Source organism: Cervus canadensis, chromosome 4 (assembly GCF_019320065.1).
Source record: "Cervus canadensis isolate Bull #8, Minnesota chromosome 4, ASM1932006v1, whole genome shotgun sequence".
Taxonomy (NCBI): Eukaryota; Metazoa; Chordata; class Mammalia; order Artiodactyla; family Cervidae; genus Cervus; species Cervus canadensis.
This window is the reverse complement of record NC_057389.1, coordinates 37127863-37153958: the sequence shown is the minus strand read 5'-3', so window position 1 is coordinate 37153958 and position 26096 is coordinate 37127863. Positions and strand designations below refer to the sequence as shown.

The 26096-nt window shown below is 44.7% G+C and overlaps 1 protein-coding gene across 4 annotated transcripts in view; it reads right to left on the bottom strand.

Moving 5' to 3' along the window:
* ATP10B (ATPase phospholipid transporting 10B (putative)) overlaps window positions 1-26096 on the bottom strand; it is a 357164-nt gene that overhangs the window by 32367 nt on the left and 298701 nt on the right. For all 4 annotated transcript variants that reach the window (XM_043464791.1, XM_043464792.1, XM_043464790.1 and 1 more), the window contains 6 exons: window positions 18546-18737; window positions 16524-17124; window positions 13671-13780; window positions 11119-11245; window positions 7851-8035; window positions 1041-1362 (listed from right to left, as the gene is read on the bottom strand). In XM_043464791.1, coding sequence (XP_043320726.1) covers window positions 1041-1362; window positions 7851-8035; window positions 11119-11245; window positions 13671-13780; window positions 16524-17124; window positions 18546-18737 — 1537 coding nt within the window. The remainder of the gene's footprint in view (window positions 1-1040; window positions 1363-7850; window positions 8036-11118; window positions 11246-13670; window positions 13781-16523; window positions 17125-18545; window positions 18738-26096) is intronic.

Below are 26096 nucleotides of genomic sequence, written 5' to 3'. Positions count from 1 at the left end.
ATATAAAGTAGGTCTCTTATTTGAAATGCCAGGAAAGAAAATTTCTTTCCATATCTGTGTAGGAGTAAGAAAACCTGAACCATCTATAAGAATGTCCCTATAAGAATGAAAGCAATGTTTACCATATGCTTGGTATGCGCTGAGTACAGGATGGAATTAAGTAAGACTGACATTGTCCCTCCATTCAAGGAGCTCCTGGTCTCCTGGGCAGCCCATCACCAAGTCATAACAGTGCTGTGGAGCCAGCAGAGTGTACAGTAAAGGAACATTGGCCTGATTAGAGGAGGTTTTACAAAAGGAAATGGCTTGAGCAAAGGCCAGGAGGTGAGAGAGAATGGGGATCCTGGGGAATGGTAAGCAGCTTCCTACGGCTGGAACACAGAGTGCCGAATGTTGGCGGGAGGGAGGTGGCTGGAGAGGTGGTGGAATCCAGATCAAAAGATTCTTATCATCCAGGTTTGGATGTTTCTGGAAGGTTTGAAGTAAGGACAGTTTTAATTTCTCTGCTTCAACAACGACTAAAATTTAATCTCCTATAATGAATTTTTCATCAACCTACAAGCCCCCATTTATTGAGGGTATGATTTATGTGGAGTCTTGTATTTAGAAATGAATGTATATACATTCATTTAAATGTGGGGCAGGCTCCACTTTTAAAATCTCCCCACTAGCCATCAACACTCAGCAGAATATCAAGTCCACAGACACCTGAGGTGCATGGTATTAGGATTGAAGGGGACACCGTCTGCATCCCAGAATTGAGGGAGCCTGAGTGTATACGGATCTACCTGGGTGTTCTGAACTTGGCTTTGGCCTCCATCCAAGTGCTGACATTTCCTTAGCAGAGAACTCGGGTTCACTCTCCCACCCTGCTTAGCCTCTGCTTGCTCTGCCGGCTGTCACGTCCTGACTGTCACTTTTACGGTGCCCTCAGCCTGGGCTCCCTGACTGTGACACCCGACCTCCGGGCTCTGGTCCAGGTGGCATGTGGGAGTGGCCTTGCCCAGCCCCGCCCGCCCGCACCTCTCCACGCCGGGTACCTATGGAAAGGGTCGTGACTCCCAGCCTGCCCCGCACCAGCTTGACCAACATGCTCTTCTGCAGCGGGGTGGCGCGGCAGCACAGGACAGAACGGCAATACCGGCTCAGCTCCAGAAATTTCTCCTCCAGCTTCCCCTGGAAAATGGCACTCAGCGTCTTCCCATCGATGACCAGCCCAACATCTGGCGCTGCAGCTCCTGAGGTCGGGGGTGGTGTCGCAGAAGGCAGGCGGAACCCAGAGAGCTTGCGGTCTGGCTTCAGAGGTCCGTGAAATTGCTTTACCTCTTCCAGTGCCAAGTTGAGGATGGAGTCACAGGTTTCCTATAAAAAGCACAATAATCAATTTGGTGTTAGTAAGCAACACTGGAAACATAGGTTTAAAGCCTCACCTCATCCTCTGGTAAAAGAGTTATAAAACTCTACTACCACAGAGATGACCTGGGAATCACTCTCTGATTTTGACATTTCTCTGGAGTATTTCAAACAGCATCAGAGCAAGAATAATTTGGAACCACATTAATGGCCCAAAGAGAGAGAGCTTGGGAATGAGAGTGAAGATAGCTCAGTAAGATGCGGACTGATACAGGGATGATATCGTTTATAAACGATACTCTTGAGATAGTAAATGACGACAATGTGTTAGGCTGGTACTGTGCTTTCCATTTCTTACAAGTCATTTCCCTTCTCCTTTGTTCCTCAGAACATACCTGTGTGGTAGGTAGGGTGGGTATTACTGACTTTAGCTTAGAGATGAGGAAATTGAAACCGAAATCCTTAGTAAGTTGCCTAAAGTCATCCAATTTAGTAGTGGAGGCTGATCATTATGATTCAACTTGTGGCTTTGTAATTGAAAAAATACATTGTGTACTTTATCATTGGTACAAATGTATTGGTCATACTGGTTGAAATTCACCACGAACATGAATCTTACTGGTTTAAATAAACTTCTTATTTTTTCTGATGTTTATCTTGAAATATGGGGAAGAAGCTATTTCCTCTTATCAATTTTTCTCTATTACTTTTGAATATATCAAAGATAAAGACAGATTTGGATCTAAATATATCCTTAATACCTCTTTCACTTATGTAAACATCACTTTTAAATAAAGATATAGAAAAGTTGTGGAAGTCAGCTGGAATACCAATTTTAGTTGCATTGTTTTGTTCACAGGGTCTTTATTTAGCAGTGTTCTCTTATCTGTGGCAAGAGATATTTCATTTATTGCACTGCTGAAAAATTCTTCTAAAAAGAAATCTAAAAAATTTCAGTCTATTTAAATGAACTTATTAAATAAATACAGTATAGGTAGTATATGGATTTAGGCAAAAATTGTGAAGTTTGTTCTGAAATGGCAAGTTTGAAGACCATTGATCTAGGAGCTGCTAAGACTATTTGGAATCATTCCTTCTGAAGTGAGTAGAACTGCAGTTCATTATTCTGGAGCCTTCCTTTAGGGGATGCTAAACTGAGACTGCAAGCAATAGGGCATGCATAGGACCCAGAGGGGCCACAAGAAGTAGGTCAGGAGTAGGTGATTACAGCTGAAGCACTTCTCTGGGAAAGAGCAAAGTAGTCCTTGCTGGAAGCTAGGGTTAGCACAATTTATATACAGGCATACCTTGGAGATATTGTGGGTTTGGTTCTAGGCTACTGCAATAAAGTGAGTCACGTGAATTTTTTGGTTTCCCAGGTCTTATAAAAGTTATGTTTATATTGCAGTCTATTAAGCATACAGTAACATTATGTCTAAAAGAGTGTACAGGTATGTACAGAATGAATGTTGTGTCAGCAGGCATGAAAGCAAAATTAATCTCATTGTCCATCTCCATCAGAGCTCTTGGGTGACCAGGTGCATTGTCAATGAGTGGTAGTATTTTGAAAGCAATCTTTTTTTTTTTTTTTTCCTAAGCAGTAGATCTCAATAGCAGGCTTAAAATAATCAGTAAACCATGTTGTCCACAGATGTGCTATCATCTAGTCTTTGTCATCCCCTTTATGGAGCACAGGGAGGGTAGATCTAACATAATTTTTAAGGATTCTATCACTTTTCGAATGGTAAGTGAGCACTGGAGTCAACTTAAAGTCAGGAGACGCATTAGTCCCCCGTAAGAGAGTCAGCCTGTTCTTTGAAGCCAGGCATTGAGTTCTCTCTAACTAGAGTCCGAGACAGCACATTTTCCCAATATACGGCTGTTTTGTCTACATTGAAAACCTGCTGTTTAGTGTAGCCACGTTCATTAATGATCTTAGCTGGATCGTCGGGATAACTTGCTGCAGCTTCTACATCCGTGCTCAGTGCTCCACCTTGTACTTTTACATGATGAAGATGACTTCTCTCCTTAAACCTCATGAACCAACCACTGCTAGCTTCACATTTTTCTTCTGCAGCTTTTTCACTTCTCTCAGCTTTCATAGAATTGAAGAAAGTTAAAGCCTTGCTCTAGCTTAGGCTTTGGCTTAAGGCAATGTTGTGGCTGGCTTGATCTCTCCAGATCACTAAAACTTTCTCTTTATCAGCGATAAGGCTGTTTCTCTTTCTTATCATTTGTGTGTTCACTAGTGTAGCACTTTTAATTTCCTTCAAGAACTTTTCCTTTGCATTCAGAACTTAGCTAACTGTTTGGCACAAGAGGCCTAGTTTTTGGTCTCTCTTGGCTTTCCTCATGCCTTCTTCACTAACCTTAATCAGTTTTAGCGTTTGGTTTAAAGCTAGAGATGTACAACTTTTCCTCTCACTTAAACACTTGGAGGCCACTGGAAGGTTATTAACTGGCCTAATTTCAATACTGTTGTGTCTTAGGGAATAAGGAGGCTTGAAGAGAGGGAGAGAGATGGGGAACAGTTGGATGGTGGAGTACTCAGAACACACACAACATTTATTGATTAAGTTCACTATCTTATACCGGCATAGTTTGTGGCACCCTAAAACAGCAAGATCACTGATCACATATCACCATGACAAATACAATAATGATGAAAGAGCTTGAAGTACTGTGAGAATTACTAAAATGTGACACAGAGACCCAAAGTGACCAAATGCTTTTGGCAAGAAGGCATTAACAGACTTTCTCAATTCCATGAAACTTCAATTTGTAAAAAACACAGTATTTGTGAAGTGCAATAAAATGAGGTATGCCTATAAATTCCTCCAACATATGACTGCAGCAAGTCATTGGAAACAGAAGCTTCAAAATAAAATCTCTGAATGTACTTCCTTCAAATTGTCTATATAATAATCACAATTGTTACCATTCACTTAACATTTAGTATCTGTCAGATATGGTGACAGGCAGCCTCTAAGATGGTTCTCAATGATCCCTATACCTTCTGATAGTCAGGTCCTTCTTTGTGTAATCTCCAACCCTTGATTGTCATTATGACTAATATTTCCTTTCTAATGAAGCAAATTTTGCAAAAGTGATGGGATGTCACTTCCCAGGTCAATCAAAAGACTGTGGCTACACTTGGGCACTCTTTCCCATTCTCTCTCTTGAATGGCTTACCCTGGGGGAACCAGCTGCCATGTTGTGAAGCATCTCTATGGAGAGGCTCCCATGGAGAGGAACTGAAGCCTACTCACAATCATGTCCATGAACTTGGAAGGAGGAGGACTCCCCATCCCTAAATGACCCATCCCATTGAGCCTTTAGATGAGCTCACATCCCTGACTGCAACCTCAAGAGAGACCCTGAACCAGAGGTACCCAAATAAGCGCTCCTAGACTCCTAACTCATAAAAACTGTGGGATAATAAGTATCCACTGTTTTTAGCTACTAAGTTTAGGGGTAATTTGTTAACTCATAGAAATCCTGTGTTAATAACTATATTTCTTCTATGATCTTATTTAATCCTCCCAATAACCTGTGAAATAAAACTTTTTAATTCCCCATCTTACAGATGAGAAGACTGAAATTTGGTGAAGTATGGTATCTGGACCATAATAAGTCTTCAATATATGTTGTTAGTTATAATAATAATAGTTGCTATTACTAGTTCCTATCTAACATTATGGGTTCCTCTGGTGGCTCGGTGGTAAAGAATCTGCCTGCCAGTGCAGGAGACACAAGTTTGATCCCTGGGTTGAGAAGATCCTCTGGAGAAGGGAATGGCAACCACTCGATTATTCTTGCCTGGAGAATTCCATGGACAGAGGAGCCTGGTGGGCTACAGCCCATGGGGGTCACAAAAGAGTTGGATGCAGCTGAGTGACTAAGCAACAACATCTAATACTATCTAGTCCCTTCTAAAATTCCTTGACAGATCAACACTTCCAGTGATGGGTTGGTAATTCTCTCATTTTATGGATGAGAACCCTGAAGTTTGCCAACAAAGGTCCATCTGGTCAAGGCTATGGTTTTTCCAGTGGTCATGTATGGATGTGAGAGTTGGACTGTGAGGAAAGCTGAGCACCCAAATATTGATGCTTTTGAACTGTGGTGTTGGAGAAGACTCTTGAGAGGCCCTTGGACTGCAAGGAGATCCAATCAGTCCATCCTGAAGGAGATCAGTCCTGGGTGTTCATTGGAAGGACTGATGCTGAAGCTGAAACTCCAATACTTTGGCCATCTCATGCGAAGAGTTGACTCATTGGAAAAGACCCTGACGCTTGGAGGGATTGGGGGCAGGAGGAGAAGGGGACGACAGAGGATGAGATGGCTGGATGGCATCACCGACTTGATGGGCATGAGTTTGAGTAAACTCCGGGAGTTTGTGGTTGACAGGGAGGCCTGGCATGCTGCGATTCATGGGGTCGCAAAGAGTCAGACACGACTGACCGACTGAACTGACTGACCCTGAAGTTTAGAAAGGCCTCATAACTTGCTTATAGCTTTAAGATACATAACAAAGAAACAATAGTCCTAAATCAATGTATATAGAATCAAACAGATTAAAACCATTGGAAAAAATACCTACTGAATATGTAAGTACATTAAACTGGGATTTAAATAAGTCAGATTTAGAATGGATTTCCCCCATTTCTGTCTTAACATATCTCTGTTGTTGTTGTTCAGTCACAAGTCGTGTCTAACTCTTTGCGACCCCATGGACTGCAGCATGCCAGGCTTTCCTGTCTTTCGCTATCTCCTGGAGTTTGCTCAAACTCATGTCCTTTGAGTTGTTGATGCCGACTCTGTGCTATCTCTGTACCCACTACCTTTTCAACAGGATGAGAAAGCCTAATCTTTCAGGTTTAGTGGGCCCAGGGGTGTGGGCAGTGCTCAACATTTAGGTACCATCTTGGAGGGTCATGGACATCTTTAAAATGGTTGATAGTGATTGAGTTCAACTTGGGTGTGACCTGCTGTTTCTTGGGAACTTCAGCTAATTAATCAACAAACATCCTCAGCTTCTTACAGGAAGGCATTGCATTTAACAGAATCCACAGAAAACCACTCCACCCTCCTCAGGAGGACTCATAGGCTTGTTGATGTGCTCCTCCTGGAAGTGAAATGATCATTGCAAATGGAACTGCCATTGCAAGCTGGGCAGGCAGACATCCACACTGTGACAGGGATCAAGCACTCAAGCGAGATGCAAATTACTTTCTTTCTTAAGCATAATATTAATGCCAAGATTTCCCTGAGATTATTTTCATCTTGAAAATTCACTGGGGTTTCATCTAATCATAGCATAGTCTGCACCTGACAAGGAAGTAAATTATTTTCCTAATTCATCTTTAGTTCACTTTAGGGTCTCTGGCATTTCTTATTAGGATACACCACTTCTTTAAAAAAAAAATACATGGATTCTTCATTGAGTGAAAACCAAACTGAAACTTGTAAGCATCTCTTTTGGGTCCAGATCCGCCTCAGGCAAAAGCAAAGGAGTGAGATTCCATCATCCTTCCTGCCTCTCTCTCTGTGCTGTGCTTCCCATCTCTCATCTTCCTCCCTCTCTCCATCCTTCTCCCCCTGGAATGTTCTAGGTCTCCAGTGCCCTCCACCCACCACCCCCACAACCCAGTGTCTTTCTTGTTCCAACTCCACATCTAATCCAATACTGCTCCCTTTGATAGGGGCAACTGACTCAACACCTACTTCCCATATTCATCAGCCAAGGAGCTAGTGAAATTTTACTTTCTTCAGTTTGCATCATGAACATAGGTTTTTTTTCCTCCTAAACAGAAAAACCATTGCAACTTTAAATACACTTCTTTAGACTTTATACAGCTCTCTTTCTCCAAACATTGTTCTCAGCCACTCACAACCTATTAAGGCTGAAAATTGCAGTTTTTGAACTTGGCTTATCTCTCTCTCCCATCGCATCAAAGCATACTGGTCTTGTGTACTGCTCTCTTCAGATTTCATTCTGTGGCAGCCAGTTTGATACTACAAATTGGAACTGAAATTTTAAACTCAGAACCATGTCAATTTAGTTACGGTTTTTCAGTGGACGAGTTAATCCAAAGTATAAGAAACTAACAACTGAGATTCTGTGAGCAGACAGTCTAGAATAATGCAAATAGCACTGGCCTGACCAGAGAAGGGCATTCTAGACTTAGTCTGTCTATCAGAAACGACAAGGTGGCCCTGGGGAGGTGACTCAGCAACTCTGTAGTCCTGATTCTCTTATATAAAATGGGGAGACTGGGCGAAGGGCGGGATTTGAGAGAGCCACACCTTGCTACTGTTTTGTTAGATGTAATATAAATAGACCAGTCAACCATGCGTGGGGATGAAGCAGAGGACCAGGACTGCGTGAGGGCCAAGATTTGGGGTGGTGCTGCCCCTGGGTACCCGTAACCCTGTCTCCTGTTGGCCTAGGTGCTGCTCTGCACTTGGACATCTGGGGTCTACTTTGGTCTCACCTGACTTTCTGTGTTAATGGAGTAAACGGTGTCTGTCTGGTCTAAGAGTCTGCAGGCATAGGCGATGTTGACCGCAGTCTCCTGCTTATCTCCAGTCAAGACCCAGAGCTGGATCCCAGCCTCCCGCAGAGCAGCGATGGTGTCTGGAACACCTTCCTGCAGCCGGTCTTCAATCCCAGTGGCTCCTGGAGTGAGCAAAGACAGCATAGCTCACATTTATGTTGGAAAAAGGAGCTGCTTAGTCTCCCCAAAGCCCTGTCAAACCAGGCAGTGATTATTGCTTATCTCCATGTTCTAGGCTGTGCTAAGCACCCAGGATACAGCAGTAACAGAGACACAGCTGGTCCGCATCCTCTCTGCACTCAAAGGCCTGTTGAATAAGGATTTATAACCGAGTGATGGGAGGAGAGAAGCCCAGTGTGCCGGGCAACCATATACCCAGAGACTTGAACTTTATCTAGAAGGTCAGGGAAGGCCTTGCTGAGGAAGAAAAACAAGTGAAAGTGTCAGTCTTTCAGTTGTGTCCGACTCTTTGTGACCCCATGGACAGCAGTCCACCAGTCTCCTCTGTCCATGGGATTCTCCAGGCAAGAATACTGGAGTGGGTGGCCATTCTGTTCTCCAAAGGATCTTCCTGACCCAGATTCTCCTGCATTGCAGACAGATTCTTTACTGTCTGAGCCACCAGGAAAGTTGGAAGTGTGGTTCAATCTCAGAGCTGGAAGATAAACCCTAAAGGTGGGGAAGAAGGAGAATTCCAGGCAGAGAGAGCAGCTTGGATGAAGGTCTAGAGGTCAGAGTAGAAGATGACACAGAAAGGGAGGCAGAGCTGGGTGAGAAATGAGGCAGGGAGGGGAGGTGCTGGGTCATGCAGAGCCCGTCAGGGTGTGAAGGGATTTGGCATTTACTTGGTAGCAAATTAAAGGGAGTTAAGTTGGAGAGTGATGGACAGTTTTGAATTTTAAGAAGATCATTCTAGAGACTGGATTGGAGGGTGGAGGAAGCAGGATGAGGTTCAAGGCTAAGAGTCAGAGGAAAGCTGGTGTGGTTGGACCGGCATAGCAGCAAGAGGAGTGGAAAGACATGGGGACAGTAGTCTTTCCTCTGCAAGTGCTCACCCTAGAATTAATAGAACTGGGTTTTTAAAATAATATTCTTAGAGGGAATTAAAGATGTGAATTCCATCATTTTTTGAATGGTCTCAAGCTTTGAGCCAACCTTGATGAATATATACCCAAACAGCCAATGGTTGCCAAGTGATTAAGCAAAAATAAATCTGCATTTTAATTGAGATTCGTTTCAGACCACAGACTAATGGCTGTCCATTTCACTCTGGGCAGGAGTGAAGCATGCCGTTTCTTTTAATAATCCCGAGTGACAATATGTTGGCAAAGCAGTCACACTGGATGCATATTGAAAAGATCATTTTGTACTGGGAGACCCGGTGTGAATGCAATGCAGCTTCTGAATGGCAAGGCAATTTCTTAGTGGCAGGATGAATTCTCTTCCCGGCCCCAGTCTGCTCTATCCTAAGCCACTGTGAGGGAAGAAAAATAAACCTCTCCATCCTGAAATGGGCCCATTTTGTATTTTAGGCCCAAGTGCACTGGAGAACAGTTCCATGAAAAATGATGCCTGACCCTCATCTTTTCCTCCAAGCATTAACCTGGAAGGTGAGAGACTGAAGCGGATGTGTATTACAGAGAGGAAGAGTGAAGGAGAGAGGAGGAAAAACACATTTAGTGGTGTGTGAGAGAACATGAAACAGGGGTTGAGAGCCTTTCTCAGCCAGGGAAGCTGACAGGTCCTAACAAATGCCAAACCTGCTCAGGGGCGCTTCTCACCAGCGAGGGCCAGAAGTCTCCCCTGGAACAAGAGGAAAGGTGTGCAGGAGTCAGGGGCCCTAATGGGATGACATTCTGGTGGTGGCCTGGTGTGCTGGATGGAGCTGTCTGCACTAGCTACCCCCTGGTTCCTGTTAGAGTGAGTTCTCCAGGCCAGCTTTCCAGGGAGCCTCGTGAGATAGCAGACAAAGGCCTCTGCAGTCCACACATGGGAAACAAAAGGCTGAAGGAGGTGGGGTGCAAAACCACCTCCCCTGGCTCGCCACTCATCCCACTACATCTTGCTGCTATGTTTTAAATATAAAGAGATTTTACCATCTTCTTACAACAACACCCTAGGTCTCCCCCTTCACCCCGGCCTGGCTGAGTTAGGTGGAGTGTGATTTATCCAGAGGAGACAAAGAGGCTCAGAGGTGCGGGGAAGTGTCCCTGGGCACACAGGGCCAAGACGTGGCTTTCATCCCGGGTCAGCACTGCCTCCCAAAGGAGGCTCTGCCACGTGGCCACGTGGCCAGTATGTGCATGCTGCGCAGGCATCGCCTTCCCTAGATCTTGTTCCCAAGCTGTGAGGCGATGAATCTGAAAAAGAAAGTCTCCCCCTTCTCCCTTGGCAACGCTTTTCCTTCAACAGAAATCCATTGCTGTCTCTTCGCTGGTGCTTTCCATCTTTCCCCCAGGGTAGCTATCTAATTTCTATACAGCAGCAGTCAGAGTGATTTTTATAAAACATAAATCTGTCCCTGCTTTAACTCCCCTTCTCCAAACCTTTAGCATACAATTTACATGGCCCTTCATAATCTATATCCTCCTGACCTCTCTAACCTCATGGGTCTCCCTCGCACTCCATGGTCCAGCCAAGGCAGACCTCTAAGTCTCCAGCTAGGCCAGGCTTTCTCACCTGCAGACCTGCATTCAGGCCCTTCCCTCTCGTGGAACACCTCCCCCTGTGATGAGCTCCCTTTCTCCAATCAGCTCAAGCCCTCCTGTGCCCTCCTTGGCTCCTTTGTGCTTCATCCCACCAGCTACATCTCCCAGCCCCACTCTCATCACACTCTGATGAAATTACTTATTTAATCATCAAGGGCAGGGTCTGTGGCTCTTGTTCCCCACTGAAGTCACAATACCTAGCGTGCTACTTGGCACATAGTAGGTGATCAATAAACATTTGAATGACTGGAGGAGAAGCAACCAGGCTTCCTCCAGCAGGGAGGGCAGGAATGCTCCTGGGCATCCTCGGGAAGCAGGGTGTGGAGTCTGGTAGGATGTCGGCACAGCTCACTGGCGCCAAATGCCTGGAAGGGCACCCCAGGGAGGCTCCTGATTGAGACACATTTGTAATAGTGTCAGAATCAAGGCCACAAACACCCTTTCTCGCTTGCAGCATTCATTGTAAAAAATGTAACAATAAACTTATTTTTAGCTACCGAGTAAGGTGAGTTGATTCTCCAGATGCTGTGCTGTCTCCATGAGAAGCTCATCTCTGTTGTTGAGGGATGCCTCAGCCTCACGCCGGAAACTGGCCCATCGCCTGAAGTCCTCTTCACTTAAGACCTGTGAGATGGGAAGAGGCTCATTCACAACTCTGGGTGTCTCCTTCCCCTGCCCACGTGCTGGACCTCCTACAGGCCAACTTGAGCTTCACTATACAATTAGATGGGGTTTTCCCCTCAATGATTTTTTTTTTTTTAGATTCTTGAATTGATGAAGGATTGATCTTCAGGTTTCATCATCATCAAACGTCTGTTTACCTCTGTGATGCTCTGGGTACTGTAGATATAGTAGTGATCAAGAAAGACAAGAGCCCTACAGACCTGGGCTGATGTGCTAGTAGAGGGTGAGAGACATTATCTAAGTGAATGTTTTAAAAGAATGGACCATCCCAAGGACTTCTATACAGAAGACAAATAGCATGTGACTGGGTAGGGGGATAGCTGTGGGAAGAGCGGTTATTTTTGTTTGGATCGCCAGGACCCTTAGACAAGGTGACGTACAGGCTGAAATCCAATGACGAGAAGTGTTCAGTCATGGGGAGAGGCAAGTTCAAAGGCCATGAAATGGCAGTGAACTTGGCTTTCTTTCTGTTCCCTGAACACAGCAGTTGGCTTAAGGATGGACAGCCAGATGGAGAGGACCAATGATGCAGCTGGGCTGGAAAAGTAAGTAGCAGACAGGTCTTGTGTAGCCTGGTAGACTATTCCACTAGCTCCTGGAGGTGTCAAATGGCTGAGAAAATCCAACTAGAAGACACAGGAGGCTTCCCTGGTGGCTCAGTTGGTAAAGAATCTGCCTACAGTGCAGGAGACCTGGGTTCGATCCCTGGGTTGGGAAGATTCCCTGGAGAAGGAAATGGCACCCACTCTAGTATTCTTGCCTGGAAAATCCTATAGACAGAGGAGCCTGGTAGGCTACAGTTCATGGGGTCGCAAGAGTCAGACATGACTTAGAGGCTAAACCACCACCAGAGGATATAGTTCCTCTTCTGAAGTCCATAGCATTTTAGACCCCTCTGTTGGCATTATACGCACACTGTCTCTTACAGTAAAAAATGATTCTTTTGTCTAAGCATCAAATATTCTTTAATTTCCCACCCATGCATGGCACTGTGGGGAAAACAAAGGGGACACAAGTAGGTCTTTTACTTTTGAGGAAGAACAGTCTTATCAGAGGAGGCAAAATAGAAATAGATAATTTCAATAAAATATAGAAAGCGGTAAGGTTTTAACTACAATCTATAGAGTAGAAAGTGTTGGTCACTGTCGCAGCATTACCTGTTACCTTCGTTAATCTCCATGACAACTGTATGAAGTAGGGAACAGTAGCACCGTTTGACACATGAGAACACCCCAAAGCTCAGAGAGGTGGAGAAACTTGCCCCAGGTCACATCGCTGATAAGTGACTGGGACTTGTCCCAGGCCTGGCTTTGAAGTGGGTGCCCTTAAACTTTATGGGGCACTAAGCTCCATGAAAGAGATGAAGAGCTCTGGGATTTCTGGAGAAGAAACCACTCCTATTCTTTTTTAGACTCTTCCCATGTAGGCCATGACAGAATGCTGAGTAGAGTTCCCTGTCTAGACAGTAGGTCCTTATTAGTCATCTATTTTATATATAGTAGTGTGTACATCAATCCCAATCTCCTAGTTTATCCTTCCCCCATTACACCCTGATAACCATTAAGTTTGAAAAGAATCTTAAAAAAAAAAAAAGGATATATGTATAGATATAACTGAATCATTGTACACCTGAAACTAACAACATTATAAATCAATTATACCCCAATTAAAAAAAAAGAAACCACTTCTAACCATCTTGAAATGCATGCCCTTTGTAGCTCGCCTATCTGATTTTAGGTACCCCAGCTCTGGGAATCACAGCTCTTTGCTTGCCTTTCCTATAGGGGCTGCAAACAGAAAGAGCGGCAGGGCCCAGGGAAGGTAACCTACTTGAATCTAGCTGGGCCAAGGGCAATGTGATAGACAATGGTAGGAACTGTGACCAACCTCAGAACACAGAAGAATATATTCCTCATCAGGAATCTGCTGCTACCTGGCTATAGTATTTGAAGCTATTCAAGAATGGTAATCCAGTTTTCCAGATCCTCTACATTTTCAAGAGAAACCAGAAATCTAGATTTGTATGTGATCACATAAAATCTCCCAACTTCTAGATCTTAGCAAATAATGGACATGGTAAGAGGATATTTAAAGGCAAAATTACAACATTAAAGAATCATGAGTTATAGGTTACCAATTACATAGACAATGAAAAGCAGGGAACCATAAGGCCACACTGATAAGGAACCTTACCACTCAGATTTCTGTCCCAGTAAGATTGTCAAAAGTTGTGGGTCTGTGTGGTCAGGATAGCCAATTTTGAAAATATTAGAAGAACCAATACTGAGGATCTTCTAACAAGAAACAGAAAAGACACAAGCAGGGTTAAAGCCTTTCGGCCACTAAATGCAGAATTTGTTCTTACCTTCTTGGCGATACACAGTGTTCGAAGGCCGTCTCGTGCATACAAGTCTAGATGCCTCTGGGTCCGGGCTCGGATTTTCCTCATCTTCTTTTCCACTTTAGTGTCAGTCACTGTCAGATAGTCATTGTTCCCCATGAGGTCATGGACAAAATGCTTAGGGATCCCGTTTCTAACACCCTGGAGTCTTTAGAGGAGGAATTCCCTTATACCACCCCCACCCACACACACATACCCCTGTCACAAACACGGAGCTGCTCTTCCAGGCTGCCCTGCAAACTGGTAACTCCATGGGTCCTTAAACTGTCCGCTCTCTATATCTGATCATCAAAAGTCTGGCTGAGAGAAGTACTATTTAGGGAAGTTAGGTGGCTTCAAGTATTGTTCCCAAATGCTTGTTTGTGGAAATTCCCTGACTGTTCAGTGGTTAGGACTCTGTGCTTCCAATACAGGGGCCTGTGTTCCATCCCTGGTTGGGAAACTAAGATCCTGTACACTCTGCAGGGAAAAAAAAAAAGCATGGAAAACTCAAATACCTGTTTGCATCAGAATCACCTGGGAACTTAAATAATAGAGACTTGAAGGTCCAGTTGAAGGCCTGCTGAATCAAAGAACAAGAAGTCCTCCCTGTGACTAGTTTAGCCCTGAATAACCAGCTGTTTACATGTGTGCTAAGTCGCTTCAGTCGTCTACGACTTTTTGGGACCCTGTGAACTATAAACCATCAGGTTCCTCTGTCCATGGAATTCTTTAGGCAAGGGTGCTGGAGTGAGTTGTCATTTCCTGCTTCCGGGGACCTTCCTAAATCCAGGGATCAAACTCCAGTCTCCTGCATTGGCAAAAGGGTTCTTTACTACTAGCATCACCTGGGAAGCTCCAAATAGCTGTTTGCTAAGTCTTAAAAATGCTATCCATCACCTGCTCTGTAATCTACTTTAGTCCTTATGGCAAGTTGCTTCCAAGATGAAGAGAGACCTAAATCTCATTGCTAAGTTCTTTACCATACTGGGTTTGCTGAGCTAGGCTTCAAAAAAATATTTTTTTGGATTCCTATAAATCTAGTGTGAAAAATATTTCATTGTGTAGCTCAGAGTCCCCCTTTTGAAGTCCTATATAATACATTTCTCTTAGAAGAAATTTATCTTTTTCGTTTGAAATTCCAGTACTTTTATCTATTAGATAAAAAAGAATTTTTCAGCCTGGGCTGGCGGTTACGGGACAGGATTGATGCCGTCACCACTTCCTTCATCTGAGATATCACAGACATTCCTACCTAATCAGTGGCAGCATTTTGTAAGTCTAAGCTTGAAAAAAGCATCAGAATCCTTCTTTACCAGGGCTGGCTTGAGATCTTTAGTAACCCTAAGCAGTACACAGTCTTTGTGCCCCTTGTTCATCCCTCCATATAATGCAGAATTAAAACTACAATTCTTTACAGTAAGACAAGTATAAGGAAGTCCAACAAAGCTCTGATTTTTTTTCCCCGATACTACTCTAAGCCTGTTTTTACACAGTATAAAATCCCTTCAAAGATGATTTCCTTATTTTTCAGATATTACTTGTTTTCAGGTGCCTTAAGCACAATCTTTGTGCCTTGTCTTTTGGAGCACTATCTATGATGTTTTATTTTCAAAGACATCTGCTTCTGAGATTAAAAACACCTTTTGCCTTCTACCTGTGTACTTCTGAGTTTACCTTATTGCTCAGGCTACCAGGAACCTCAGGGTCAAGTTGACTGTCCAAACATTGTACATATACTAAACCTGAGGTTATTTACCCCCTGATTTTGAAGTCTTTGCTTCTCAAATCTCATAGAAACATCGTATATGTATCTTTTATTGGAGGAATCTCTCATCCATTTTGGAATCAGGTGAGGAACAAAGAAATATCTCCAGGGCAGTGTGGAAGGCTGTTGTGCGGGAATGGAATGCTGTGGCTCCCCTGATTCTGAAACGCGGAATCCACTTGCCTGCCAGAGTCTGGGGAGGACTCTGGATGAAGACACTTAATTAGCTCCCTTCCCATTCTAAACGCTCATCAATCCCCATGAACCTCTTGGCTCTGATCCATAGCTGACAATGCAGGAGGCACAGGGCTGCCTGGGCAATTCTGAAGCTTGGCTGGAATCTCCTGTCCTGGGAGAATCATAGCCCCATAACTGTCTTTTCCTTGTTAGCAATCAGGAAGCGGCTACACACTAATTCATGCTGCTCCAAAATTGGACACCGATAATGTAGGGACTTTGGAACATTTTTCTGGCTTGGAGCAAGTTAATGAAAATCCATGTTGGGGAAGCTGGGGAAGGGAATGATAAAGAGCATCCCCTGAGGTTTCCCAGAGCAAATCGAGCTCAGTGCAGAATTCTGGTGGCGTGACAAAAGCTCTGAACCAGGATTCAGGACACCCCCACTAGGATTCACCACTAGTTAGCTGAGCATCTTCTTTTATGCCACTTCCCTCTTCAGGTTCAGTGGGCTTCTCCCCAAAACTAAGAGTTAGGACCACAGTATTTTCTAGGGTATATTGATGGATGTCCTGGGGTGGGGGTGGATTTGTGTATGGAGCATCCATGTTTAAATGAGTTTGGAAAAGTAAAAACTGGGATAAATAAAGAGGTTCCTCTGTGACAAGGCTGCCCAATGTCTTTAATAAGCTCTGTAATTTTCCAGGTCATGGAGATGTGGAGAGCAATGTGTGTTAAGGAAGATGCTGTGAGGAAAACATCTCGAGGGCTTGTGTTCTAGCTGGGACCTGCTGGACTGAGTGACACCATAACTCAAGCCCCCCAGTTACCATTCCACGCCACCAGTTAAACACCAGAACCCTCTCTTCTTGGACCCTGATGAGATGACTCACCGCAGGCTGGGTCTTCCAGCAGGTCCATGATAACGCAGTCGGCGCCCTTGGTGTAGACGACAATCTCGCCGGTCAGTGGGTGCCTCACGACCACAGACATCCTCTTCCTGACAGAGTCAAACTCCAGGGTGCAGAGGACATCGAAAGTGAGGCAGGTGCCCTGGGGCAAGCGCACGGTCACTTGCTCGGGTGTCCGGGACTCCAGTGTGAAGCTGTAGGCACGGGCTGCATGCACTAGGGCGGCCTCATCAGGGCTCTCAGCCTCATAACAGAGCTCGGGACCAGCCAGACTGAGGGCTGGGGCCTGCAGCACCTCCTCCAGGGAGGCCCCCGGCCCTGCCTCCAGGATGTCGCCCTGCTCCCACGTGCTGCTTTTGTAGCCGCCGTCAGTGGAATAGCCACCGCTGCACACTGACCCGTCGTCTCTCTCTTCCGAGTCTGTGGTGGGGATGTTGGCCCCCAAACTCTCCCCCAGGTCCATGTCGGAGGGTGCAGTGGATGAGAAGGACTGACTGAGGCTTGAAAGCTTCAACCTGTGGAACAGCTGCTGGATCTTCTCCAGGGATGTCCCCAGAGCCTTGGTCGAGGGTGGCATGGTGACCTTGAGGCAAAAGAGGAAAGGAGAACATGACTTTCCAGGTTGGGAAAACTATCGAGCTCCCTCATGGCAGAATATGAAGCTTATTTTGCAGTCATCCACTTCAGTGATGGTGGGCAAGCCTTCTCCCTTCTGTGAGCCTCAGTTTACCCAGCTATGACGTGAGAGGGTTAGGCCACTGGTTTCCTTCCAGCCCTGACTTCCTAGGGATTGGTGGTGACATCCCACTTTGATCATGGGCCAAGCAAAGCAAAGGAGACAAAAGCCAGACTCAGGGTTGCAGTTCACACTCCCTGAACCCTTATCATCACCTTGCCTGCTTTATTTTTGCATGCAGCATCTCACTTTATCCTCCCAGCAACAGTGCTAGGGGCTCCTATCATTATCCCAACTTCTGGATGAGGAAACCAAGGCATAAAGAGATTAAGTGGGTTGTGATCACCCAGCTTGTAGGTGGCAGAGCTGGCTTTCACATCTGGGTCTGTCTGACTCCAGAGGCTTTTGAGCTACCTGCCAGCTGTAGCCTTCCATTAGAACTTGAAAACTGAGAATTGGATGGTATACTTCTTTCTTTCTTGAACATAGAACTTCTCAGATAATGCTTCCTGCCTCCCAAAGTTCCCTGCAGACCTCTGATTACTTGCTGACTTTTCAGACTAGTTTAGAACCTGGGTGTAATAATAGGGGCTCTGGTTTGGTACCTGGATGAACCCTCTTTTTCTTGATTTTTGTGGCCAAGTTTTGTAACACCCATTATTCTTATTCATCACTTACAAGAGAGCTTGGGCAAGAGTATGTGGATAATCAAAATAAATCTATCTTTAGTACTGAAAAATAACTCCAAGTATAATCTTTTATAAATGGCCATCCAGCTGTGTTATCTCTAACTTAGCAAAACCTCACACACAGTGTTCATTTTTTTTAACCTCCCCCTCTTTAAAAAGCAGATACCAGTATACCGTGATATTATGATAGAATCATACAGATGATTCTGCCATGTATTCACCATATGTCCTTCATTAAGTTACTCAAGTGTTCTGAGCCACTGTTTCTTCTCTTGCTAAATCCAAAGACATACCCCACAGGATTGCTGGGCCATAAAGATTAAATGATAGTGCGGGTGACGTCTGGCATAGAGCCCTGCACATAGCAAGTGCTCAGTAAATATTAACTTTTAATGTCTACCCTTCAGACAGACACAAAATGTGAAACCTACACAGAAAACTCATATGGAACTTCTTATGTTATATTTAAAACATAAGGAGATTGAGTTCCAGAGAGGACAAGAGCTTTGTTCAAGGTCTCACAGTGATGACACGGTGACAGTGTGATTAGGACCCAAGTGTTCTGTGCATTGTGCAGGGCACCCCCTTCATGCCTGGGCTCCTCCCATCCATCCCACCCACACCATCACCGGTCCTTACCCTCTGCCGGGGCTCGGTAGTCGTGGAGACCATGACGGAGTTGCAGATGGTTAAGGCAAGGAAGAAGTCAGCAATGGAGGAGGCAGTGGCAAGGGAAGGCTTGGGGGGTCTGCCGTCTGACAGGGTCTCCAGCCACAGAGCTGCATCTTGCACCTTGGACAGGAGATTTTTATCTGGAGTCACATCTTTTTCCTGGGAGAGAAAGGCTAGGGTCAGAGTCTTTCCTGAAGGGACTGGGGAGGAAGGCCCACTGCAGCAAATTCTCTCATGCCTGGGAAAGGCTGATACAGTCCTCCCTGTGTCCTGCACCCAGCATGTCTCCCCTCCCCTGGGCCTGCTCACTGCAGAATCTGATTTGGTTCCTTCCCTTCCCTCAAGCCCATGTGTCCATCAGTTATATAGGCTCTGGAGGTTCTGCCCCCACAGCATCTTCCCACCACTTACCCCTCATTCCTGATGCTTCCAGCCAGGCTCAGACTCTCTAGCCTTCCAGCCTGGGTTTCCACATGCATGTATGCACGCATGCTCAGTGGCTTTAGTCGTGTCTGACTCTTGCAACCCCATGGACTGCAGCCCTCCAGGCTCCTCTGTCCATGGGATTTTCCAGGGAAGAATACTGGAGTGGGTTGCCATGCCCTCCTCCAGGGGATCTTTCCAACCCAGGGATCGAATCCACATCTCCTACATTGTAGGCAGATTCTTTACCACAGAGCCCCCCAGGAAGCCCTCTGGATTTCCATTTCAGCCTTTAAAGTGAGGTGACTACGATACACAAAAATAAACTCAAAATGGATTAAAGATCTAAATGTAAGACCAGAAACTATAAAACTCCTAGAAGAAAACATAGGCAAAACACTCTCCGACATAAATCAGAGCAGGATCCTCTATGACCTACCTCCCAGAATATTGGAAATAAAAGCAAAAATAAACAAATGGGACCTAATTAAACTTAAAAGCTTTTGCACAACAAAGGAAACTATAAGCAAGGTGAAAAGACAGCCTTCAGAATGGGAGAAAATAATAGCAAATGAAGAAACAGACAAAGGATTAATCTCAAAAATATACAAGCAACTCCTGCAGCTCAATTCCAGAAAAATATATGACCCAATCAAAAAATGGGCCAAAGATGTAAACAGGCATTTCTCCAAAGAAGACATACAGATGGCTAACAAACACATGAAAAGATGCTCAACATCACCCATTATCAGAGAGATGCAAATCAAAACCTCAATGAGGTACCATTACACACCAGTCAGGATAGCTGCTATCCAAAAGTCTACAAGCAATAAATGCTGGAGAGGGTGTGGAGAAAAGGGAACCCTCTTACACTGTTGGTGGGAATGCAAACTAGTACAGTCACTATAGAGAATAGTGTGGAGATTTCTTAAAAAACTGGAAATAGAACTGCCATATGACCCAGCAATCCCACTCCTGGGCATACACACCGAGGAAACCAGATCTGAAAGAGACATGTGTACCCCAATGTTCATCGCAGCACCGTTTATAATAGCCAGGACATGGAAGCAACCTAGATGCCCATCAGCAGACGAATGGATAAGAAAGCTGTGGTACATATACACATGGAATATTACTCAGCCATTAAAAAGAATACATTTGAGTCAGTTCTAATGAGATGGATGAAACTGGAGCCTATTATACAGAGTGAAGTAAGCCAGAAAGATAAACACCAATACAGTATACTAACGCATATATATGGAATTTAGAAAGATGGTAACAATAACCCTATATGCAAGACAGAAAAAGAGACACAGATGTACAGAACAGACTTTTGGACTCTGTGGGAGAAGGAGAGGGTGGGATGATCTGAGAGAACAGCATCAAAACATGTATATTATCAAGTGTGAAACAGATCGCCAGTCCAGATTGGATGCATAAAACAAGTGCTTGGGGCTGGTGCACTGGGATGACCCAGAGGGATGGGATGGGGAGGGAGGTGGGAGGGGGGTTCAGGATGGGGAACACATGTAAATCCACGGCTGATTCATGTCAATGTATGGCAAAAACCACTACAATATTGTAAAGTAATTAGCCTCCAACTAATAAAAATAATTGGGAAAAAAAAAGTGAGGTGACTGCCTCTCACCTCATTTAGTTTGAATCCTTCATATGTATATCACCCACACATCCTTCTAAGACACCATTTCCCTCAAGGTATTCTTGAGACTAAAAACTCTTCAGACCTTCACTGTGAACACGATCATTTCAGTCTGTCATCTAGATTATTTCCCAGTTTGCATTTCTCCTATTGATTCCCGCCGCTCTGCATGTGGTCCTTCAGCTCAGCCAGGTGGTCTGGTGGCCGCCTCTTGGGGGTATACTCCCCTCCTAGGCCTCTGATCACACTGTTTTGGAAGTCCTCTCCTGTCTACCCAAATCCTACCTGGACTTCATAACCATAAAAACTCCTTGGGTTCATGAGATCTGACTCAGCCACAGTGAGTAATCAGCCACAGTGAGTAATCCGTCTTCTGAGCCAGAAGCTTCAGCCGCAGCTTCTTGAACTGAGAATATCCACAGGAGTCAGGCAGGTAAGGTGAATGAGGGAAGATGGCTGAGTTACGGATGAAAACACTATGGGCTGGGGGAGTGGGGCTGTGAGACCTGGCAAATTCCACCCCATCTAAAAGGGGGTGACTGTTCTGCTAGTAAAATGCTCTAAGGCTGGTGCATTTTGCTAAATCTCTGGGTTTTTCAAGATAAAGTAGAGAATGATGTAAGGACTGTTTTTTTGTTTGTTTGTTTTAATTTCTTTTTAAAAAACCCTGCAGACTGGATCTGACTCATGGATTTCCAATTTTTTCACATCTTTGTTGAAGCTGCCACTTCTTCCATCCCTCTAGAATTCACTACATACTGCCTGTATTTTAAATTAAGTTGTCTTATGTCCATGTTTAATCTCCCTATATATAAACCAAGAGCCCGAAAGATGGACTGCCTTTTCTATCAAGTTGTATCTTCTGGAACCCCAAAGATTGCCTGATGTGAAGTAGAAATTCAATAAACACCAGCTCTTCATAGATATGACAAAAGCCATTCTGTAAAGACGTTTTAATACAGCCATTTCTATCAATGCTCAGAGTCCACAGGTTAATTAAAGCTTAGAAGAGTCAATGATTGAAAAAGATACACTGAGGGAATTTTGACTGATACATGCAGGGAGAAGACTGAGGGCCAATGAGCTGGCAAGTTTTACAAACTAGAAGCCAAGTTGAAATTAAAAACATCTTGTGGGGCAGACTTAGAAAATGAACTTATGGTTGCCAGAGGGAAGGGATAGTTAGGGAGTTTGGGAAGGTCATGTACGCACTACTATATTCAAAATGGATAATCAACAAGGCCCCACTGTATAGCACATAGAACTCTACTCAATGTTATATGCCAGGTTGGATGGGAAGGGAGACTGGGGGTGAATGGATACATGTATGTATGGCTGAGTCCCAGCGCTGTTCATCTGAAACTACTACAACATTGTTAATAGGCTATACGTCAATACAAAATGAAAAATTAAAAAAAAAATCCTGTAGGGAAGAGTCCTCAGATTGCGTCTTCTCTGACTACCAACTGCAATGACCCCAGATGTCAGATTCTAAGCTCGCCTGGCACAGGCTAGAGTCACAGGGAGGGAACACAGGCAGGCATGGAGGAGCTGGATGGCTGGAGGGATGAGAGTCTGGTCTCCACCTGCACAGTTGATCAGGGATGTGGAACACACACTTTAAAGAGCTCTAACCTCCATTTGGAGGACTCACAGAGCCAGCATCTAGACTTCCATCTTGTTCATCCCATGTTAAGAGGAGAGTTTCCTGCAAAGAACCTGTTTATGAGAAGTAAGAGTGCAACTCAAACTGCATCATCTGCATTTCCTCTCATTGCTCTGTAATGAGTAATGGTGGGCCATCCATACCATATGGTGTCTGCACTGTCAGAAAGCTTAGGAAGGAGTGAGGACCACCTGTCCGTCTGCCTTTGAGTGCAGTTGTCACAGCAGGAGCTCACTGTGATGGAGCTCATCCTACCTCTCCAACAGGGTCGTTTATGCATCTCACTGGGTTCTCACAGCCCCAATCAGAGATGAAACTAATCTCCACTGAAACCCGGAAGGATGGGCTGACTTGACCAATACCACTCAATGAGTCAATGTAAAGCCAGAGCACATCAGACCCCTTGATTACAAGCCTAGGGTCTTCCTTTCTGTGGTCATAGTATAGTAGGCCCCCTTCTTAATGCTCCCATGCTGACTCCTCTAACCTCACTTCAGGGTCCCTCCACTACCTGTCATCAGTTTACCAACACTGTTCAAAGAACTCTGAGCCAATTTATCCTAACAGTAATGAGAATTCTTATCTGTGGAGTATTTCTTATGGTCTGTACATCTGTCATCTTACTGCATCCCTGGAGCATGTTATTTATACTCCCAGATGTTCAAGCTGGACTTAGAAAAGGCAGAGGAACCAGAAATCAAATTGCCAACATCTGTTGGGTCATAGAAAAAGCAAGAGAATTCCAGAAAAAACATCTACTTCTGCTTCATTGACTACGCTAAAGCCTTTGACTGCATGGAGCACAACAAACTGTGGAAAATTCTTAAAGAGATGGCAATACCAGACCACCTTCCTTGCCTCCTGAGAAACCTGTATGCAGGTCAAGAAGCAACAGTTAGAACTGGACATGGAACAATGGACTGGTTCCAAATTGGGAAAGGAGAGTGTCAAGGCTGTATACTGTCACCCTGCTTATTTAACTTATATGCAGAGTGCATCATGCAAAATGCTGGGCTGGATGAAGCACAAGCTGGAATCAGATTACCGGAGAAATATCAATAACCTCAGACATGCAGATGATACCACTCTTAAGGCAGAAAGTGAAGAGGAACTAAAGAGCCTCTTGATGAAAGTGAAAGAGGAGAGTGAAAAAGCTGGCTTAAAACTAAACATTCAGAAAACTAAGATCATGGCATCCAGTCCCTTCAGTTCAGTTCAGTTCAATTGCTCAGACGTTTGTGACCCCATGGACTGCAGCACGCCAGGCCTCCCTGTTCATCACCAACTCCCGGAGTGTACCCAAACTCATGTCCATTGAGTCAGTGATGCCATCCAGACATCTTATCCTCTGTTGTCCCTTTCTCCTCCTGCCCTCAATCTTTCCCAGCATCAGGGTCTTTTCAAATGAGTCAGCTCTTCACATCAGGTGGCCAAAGAATTGGAGTTTCAGCTTCAACATCAGTCCTTCCAATGAACACCCAGGACTGATTTCCTTTAGGATTGACTGGTTGGATCTCCTTGCAGTCCTTGGACATTTTTTGCTGACAAAGTTCCATCTAGTCAAAGCTATGATTTTGCAGTAGTCATGTATGGATGTGAGAGTTGGACCATAAAGAAGATTGAGAGTTGAAGAGTTAATGCTTTTGAACTGTGGTGTTGGAGAAGACTCTTGAGAGTCCCTTGGACTGCAAGGAGATCAAACCAGTCAATCTTAAAGGAAATCAGTCCTGAATATTCATTGGAAGGACTGATGCTAGAGCTGAAGTTCCAATAGTTTGGCCACTTGATGAGAAGAACTGATTCATTAGAAAAGACCCTGATGCTGGGAAAGATTGAAAGCAGGAAGAGAAGGGGATAAAAGAGGATGAGATGGTTGGATGCTGTCATGGACTCAATGGACATGAGTTTGAGCAAACTCTGGGAGATGATAAAGGACAGTGAAGCCTGGTGTGCTATAGTTCATGGGGTGGAAAAGAGTCGGACACGCTGAGTGACTGAACAACAACTACTATTCTCCCAGTTACCTCTGCATTTCAAATGAAGAAACTGCTGCCCAGGGAGATTAGGCATCTTGCCCAGGTCATACAGTCAGTTGATTCAAGAAAGTTCAACTCTAGAATTCAGGCTCTTTAACCCTCATGCCAGGCAAGATCCCCCATGAGAAAGAAGTAGCCTTTGATTCTTGCTGACAGCTGGCATCTTTAGTGTCTGGCATCTCAGTGAGCTTGCATATCTAATCCTTAGGGCTCAGCAGACAGTCCACAAGATTATAAAGGGGACTTTGGGGATCTTTTCCAGAAAATATTTTATCTTTTTTTTGGTGAGGGTACATGAATGGGATGCTTTTAACCCTTACCACAGATACCCAGACTTGGGAACAAGCTTGGATGTCATCACAGCCAAATCCCTTATTTTCCTGATGATAAACTGAGGGCCAGGGAGGAGGGAAGTGAACTTCTCAAGACTGCACATTGAATCAGGGTCAGAACTAGGACAGATTTCACACCACCTGACTCCAGCCCGACAGCACACTGCTTTGCTCCAAGCTATGCATTATGTATTTCCAAACGGTGACACAGATAAAATGATTTAATGGTTATTTATTGCATGTCCATTTACTCTCTAGTCTCTAAGTGCCACGAGGGCAGAGACTGCGATGTGTCCCGGTGCCTGGCAGCCTGCAGGCACTTGCTCAAACCTTTGTTGCCTGACTCCTATCTAGGGCAAGACACTACCTCACCACTGATGAACTCATAGGGGCTCTTTGTTAAAACTCTTTTTTAGTATTTCCTTCCAATCATACAGCAATGTGTTAAAAAGAAGTTCAGCGAAGGGCCTACTTGTCTCTGGCACTGGCAGCAGGCCCAGCCTGCAGGTGTCAACGGCAGATGTCACGGCAGCTTTATCCAGACACGCAGACTTGTTTCTGCAGGGCAAGCTTCTTCGTGGTTCCCTTTGCCCACAGCCCATTGGTTTCCTATCCGGTTCATTAACATCAGGAACTTGGCATGTAGGACGCCTAGCGAGAAAGCAGCACCCCTTACCCACCTCTGGGCCCTTTGGCTGGTCTATTTCTCTGAAGGAAAAGAGATACACATCTGTGGGCTACTGGTTGTCCAGATTAGGACTTTGTGGCAACCAGGCACCCAACTGGTTGGATTTCTTTCTTTCTTTCTTTATTTTTTTTATTAGTTGGAGGCTAATCACTTCACAACATTTCAGTGGGTTTTGTCATACATTGATATGAATCTTTCTATAGCAGAACCCCCAAGGCTTCCTCTTTGAAGAAGGTGCTCTCTGACCTCACACCACACCCTCAAGGATCCTGTTACTATCACTGGATTGTGTCTACTGACAACTTACAGCAAAGTGAATGCTATGCTAAGTGCTCCATGTGTGTGTTAAGTCACTTTAGTTGTGTCTGACTTTTTGCGATCCCACGTAGCTTGCCAGCCTCCTTTGTCCATGGGATTCTCCAGGCAAGAATACTGGAGTGGGTTGCCTCCTCTAGGGGATCTTCCCAACCTAGGGATTGAACCTGCGTCTCTTATGTCTCCTGTATTGTCTGGCAAGTTCTTTACCACAATTGTCACCTGGGAAGCCTAGCTTCCATGTATATTATGTCATTATAATAGCATTAAAAAGCTATTATCATTCTCCCATTTTATTAATGAAGTGAATGAGGCTCACTGTAGATAAGTAACTTGTCTAAGGTCTCAAAATCAATAAAAGAGCTCGGTCCTGAACCCAGTTCTGCCGATGCTAGGCC